This window comes from Saccostrea cucullata, unplaced genomic scaffold, assembly GCF_032062105.1.
Source record: "Saccostrea cucullata isolate Sc308-1 unplaced genomic scaffold, CSIRO_AGI_Scuc_v1 ctg7898, whole genome shotgun sequence".
In the NCBI taxonomy this organism is placed as follows: Eukaryota; Metazoa; Mollusca; class Bivalvia; order Ostreida; family Ostreidae; genus Saccostrea; species Saccostrea cuccullata.
Genome location: NW_026926605.1, coordinates 21,006 through 23,034, shown reverse-complemented (window position 1 = coordinate 23,034; position 2,029 = coordinate 21,006). Strand labels below are relative to the sequence as shown.

Sequence of the window (2,029 nt, the reverse complement as noted above, 5' to 3'; positions counted from 1 at the left end):
TTTGTATTGCATTTAATCACATGTATTGTATGTATTCACCTGTAATGTTTGTCGCATGTTTTACATTTGTAATCACATGTATTGTATGTAATCATATGTATCGTATGTAATCAAATGTATTGCATGTAATCAAATGTATTGCATGTAATCACATGAATTGCATGTAATCATTTGTATAGTATGTAATCACATGTATAATGTTCATCACTTGCATTGCATGTAACATCATGTATTGCACGAAATCACATGTATGTAAGATTACTTGTATATTATCTTATCATATGTATATACATTATGATTGTAATCATTTGTATTATATATAATCACATGTATTGAATGTTATCACATGTATGATATCAGTTACTGGATCTGGAGAGCTCTCAGAGAAAAAATGTAAAAAGTTCTGCAAAGAACATATATATGTACGAATTATCTTTCCTCGTTCATGTTATATAATGTTTATGGTCCCAATCGGCAATCCTTGGCTGACTCCATACGCTCCATACCTGCCATTACGAGCAGGCCGAGGAGTTCTTTCTACTCGTTTACTCGTTTTCTAACTGTTTAGAAAGAATACACTCTTAAATTAATCTAATTCCTGTAAGATAGAAATCAGATTGTACAATCAGAAATGTAAATAAAAACGTATACAATGTTATATAAATACATCTATCTATAAACTACTATTTTTATGCGTAGGAAACGCAGTAACGGATGGCGCCAAATGGAGCAGACCATTTAGAAGAGGGAAACACGTGTTCGAAATAGTTTTCCCGCGTCAGATGCGTGGAAAACACGCATCGGTGGGCATAGGTCTTAAAAAGGCAGCTGTTGTCAGTGAATCAAACCAAACGCTTGTAGGATCTGATGAACATTCTTGGGGTGTGGATCTAGTGACTAAGGAGGTGTGCCATAATAAGAGAAGATTGGGGAGATTCCCGGGTGTGTTGACGAGTTTTCCGGACAGGTTTTACATGTATATTGATATGGACATAGGTAGCTTACTGTTTGGTCAGGAAGACAGGTTCTTTGGTGCCGCACTGACAGACGAACAGTTAATTGGGAGTGTTGTTTACCCTATGGTGTCCGCTACTCAGACTGGGGCCGCCATCACCGTAGTTTACAGAGGAAAAGGTATGAGGATAATGTATTACATGGAATGATAGAATGGTGTTAACGCTGGCTAGTTCTTCAATGTGACTAAGATGTTAATATAAGCAGCTGTGATTGTTGGCGTAATCTTGTACGTTGATGTTGAAATCTTCTATAAATGAAGGCTGTTCAAAATATATTGTATACTTTAATTACTGAACATATTACATTTTTTGTAATTTTTTTAATAGGTAAACCGATTGAAGGACCGTTAAGGAAAAAGCGGAAGTAGACGCTAACAGAGCTTATCTAACTCAGGGAGGGCGAGTCTCAAATTATTTTACGCAGATAAATATTTTTATCAAATTACCCGGTATTTTTTTCTTTGAGAATTTTTCTAACATTCTTTGTGTCGAAAGAGTATTTCATTGTCTCTAGATCTGGTAGTAACCCGGCTCGGAATAAAAAAAATATATTTATTCAGAAACAAAAAAAAAACATGTGCACACAAAAAGTGAAGATGAATTGTCGCAGACAAACACAAATGCATACATACAAACACACAGACAAAGTGATCTGGTTGAGTTGGAAATTACCCATTTGAAACTTCAAACTCACCATACTTTATATATTATATCTGTTTATATTATAATTAAAGTTACTTTATGAATGACTGTGTTTTTATTTATTTTTTTTAAATACAAGTATGACATATTTTGTTCTTTGAATGGTTTTTATTTTTCGAGACACCGACGAAATTAAAAGAAAAATAAGTTACCTGTGACTGTCCATTAACTTATATCAAGGCCAGAGGTAAGCTACTATAACCAGAAATCTCTGATGAGACTGAAGCTCTACTGGTCTGTACGTATAACAAAGGAAAAGAAGCAATCGGATTTGAAACTGTCGAACAGGCAGCGATAAATAGAATTATGTA

At 34.3% G+C, this 2,029-nt stretch overlaps 1 protein-coding gene across 1 annotated transcript; it reads left to right on the top strand.

Annotated features, from left to right (window-relative positions):
* Positions 1 to 522: 522 nt before the first annotated feature.
* On the top strand, positions 523 to 1,707 carry LOC134272213 (protein gustavus-like). The gene is made up of 2 exons (XM_062754460.1): positions 523 to 1,134; positions 1,344 to 1,707. The coding sequence occupies exons 1-2, from the start codon at positions 783 to 785 to the stop codon at positions 1,382 to 1,384; spliced, it is 393 nt and encodes a 130-aa protein (XP_062610444.1). The 5' UTR covers positions 523 to 782; the 3' UTR covers positions 1,385 to 1,707.
* The last annotated feature ends 322 nt before the right edge of the window (positions 1,708 to 2,029 follow it).